This window comes from Seriola lalandi, unplaced genomic scaffold (genome assembly GCF_002814215.2).
Source record: "Seriola lalandi dorsalis isolate HSWRI2012SDOR001 ecotype SW California unplaced genomic scaffold, Sedor1 jcf7180002004972, whole genome shotgun sequence".
Classification (NCBI taxonomy): Eukaryota; Metazoa; Chordata; class Actinopteri; order Carangiformes; family Carangidae; genus Seriola; species Seriola lalandi.
In genome coordinates this window covers 1-1,431 of record NW_019475626.1, presented here as the reverse complement: position 1 = coordinate 1,431, position 1,431 = coordinate 1, and the positions used below count along the sequence as shown (strand labels likewise).

The window sequence follows — 1,431 nt, the reverse complement described above, 5'->3', positions numbered from 1 at the left end:
TGTGTGTGTGTGTGTGTGTGTGTGTGTGTCAGTGTGTAAAGTGAATGTACACAGGCGCTGTGAGAGTAATGTAGCTCCTAACTGTGGCGTGGACGCCAGGGGAATCGCTAAAGTCCTCTCCGACCTCGGAGTCACACCGGACAAGATCTCCAACAGCGCCCAGAGACGGAAAAAGGTGACTCATCCTCATTTCAGAATTAAATAGATCAGTTTCTTTTCTCTCCAGCAAACAGGAAGTAGAGAGAAAAGCAGGAGGGATAATGTTTTCGGGTTGTCCGTCCCATTCTTGTGGACACGATATCTGAGGAACGCCGTGATGGACCTTCTTTAAATTTGGCACAAACATTCACCTGGACTGAAGGAGGAATTGATTTGATTTTGGTGGCTAAAGGTCAAAGGGTCATAGGTCGATCAAAGGTCATGAAACAAACTAAAAAACCAAAACAGATCTATTTATTTTTTGTTTATTGATGATGGTAAAAAAAATTCTGGATGAAGATGATGATGGCGACATGTTGTGTTTGAACAGCTCCCTCAGGGTCAGGACCCCCAGCAGCAGTTATCAGGGACGCCTCAGACAGAGGAAGATCGCTCCAAGTCGGCGCCCACCTCCCCGTGTGACCAGGGTGGGAGAAATTCTGACCAATCACAGACAGACTTTAAACTACATGAACAAACAACAACACAGCTCACCTTCCTTTTCTCCCGTCTTTCGTCCAGATGTGAAGGAGCTGGAGAACATCCGAAAGGCTCTGTCGTTCGACCACCGCGGGGAGGAGCACAAAACAAACACACATCCCCTGTCCTCGCCCTCCTCTGTCGCTACGGTAACGGGGGAGAGCCACAGGGGGCCAGGCGGCGAGGGAGGCGGTGGCGTTGAAGTGGAGGCACGAGGGGGCCGCGCGAATGGAGAGGTCAAAGTTCACAGCGCTCCAGAGGTCAAGAGGATGAACCTGCACGACTTTGTGTTCATCAAAGTCCTGGGAAAAGGAAGCTTCGGAAAGGTGAGCGTGTGACCTTTTGACCTTTGTCCTCTTCTGTCCTCTTCAGCTCTGTTCACCTTCTTACATCTTCACTCTGCTACCTGCTGGTCTGGTCGAACACATCGATCAAATGAGACACAGCGAGAGACAGAGAGCAAGCGTCGTGGTTTTGACTGTCTTGTGTCATGTGACCAGGTGATGTTGGCGGAGCTCAAAGGCAGCGACGAGGTCTACGCCGTCAAAGTGCTGAAGAAGGACGTGATCCTGCAGGACGACGACGTGGACTGCACCCTGACCGAGAAACGGATCCTGGCTCTGGCCAGAAAACACCCCTACCTGACACAGCTCTTCTGCTGCTTCCAGACTAAAGTATGAACACACACACACACACACACACACACACGAAACTCAAACACACATGCAGTCATACGTTACACCACCAGGGGGC

At 50.7% G+C, this 1,431-nt stretch overlaps 1 protein-coding gene across 1 annotated transcript; it reads left to right on the top strand.

Annotated features, from left to right (window-relative positions):
• Window positions 1–34: 34 nt before the first annotated feature.
• On the top strand, window positions 35–1,352 carry LOC147820030 (protein kinase C epsilon type-like; the record flags this gene model as incomplete). The annotated part of the gene is made up of 4 exons (XM_087178359.1): window positions 35–175; window positions 530–626; window positions 721–1,004; window positions 1,179–1,352. Coding segments are annotated over 4 exons (696 nt in total), but the record flags the coding sequence as incomplete, so codon positions are not given.
• Window positions 1,353–1,431: the final 79 nt, after the last annotated feature.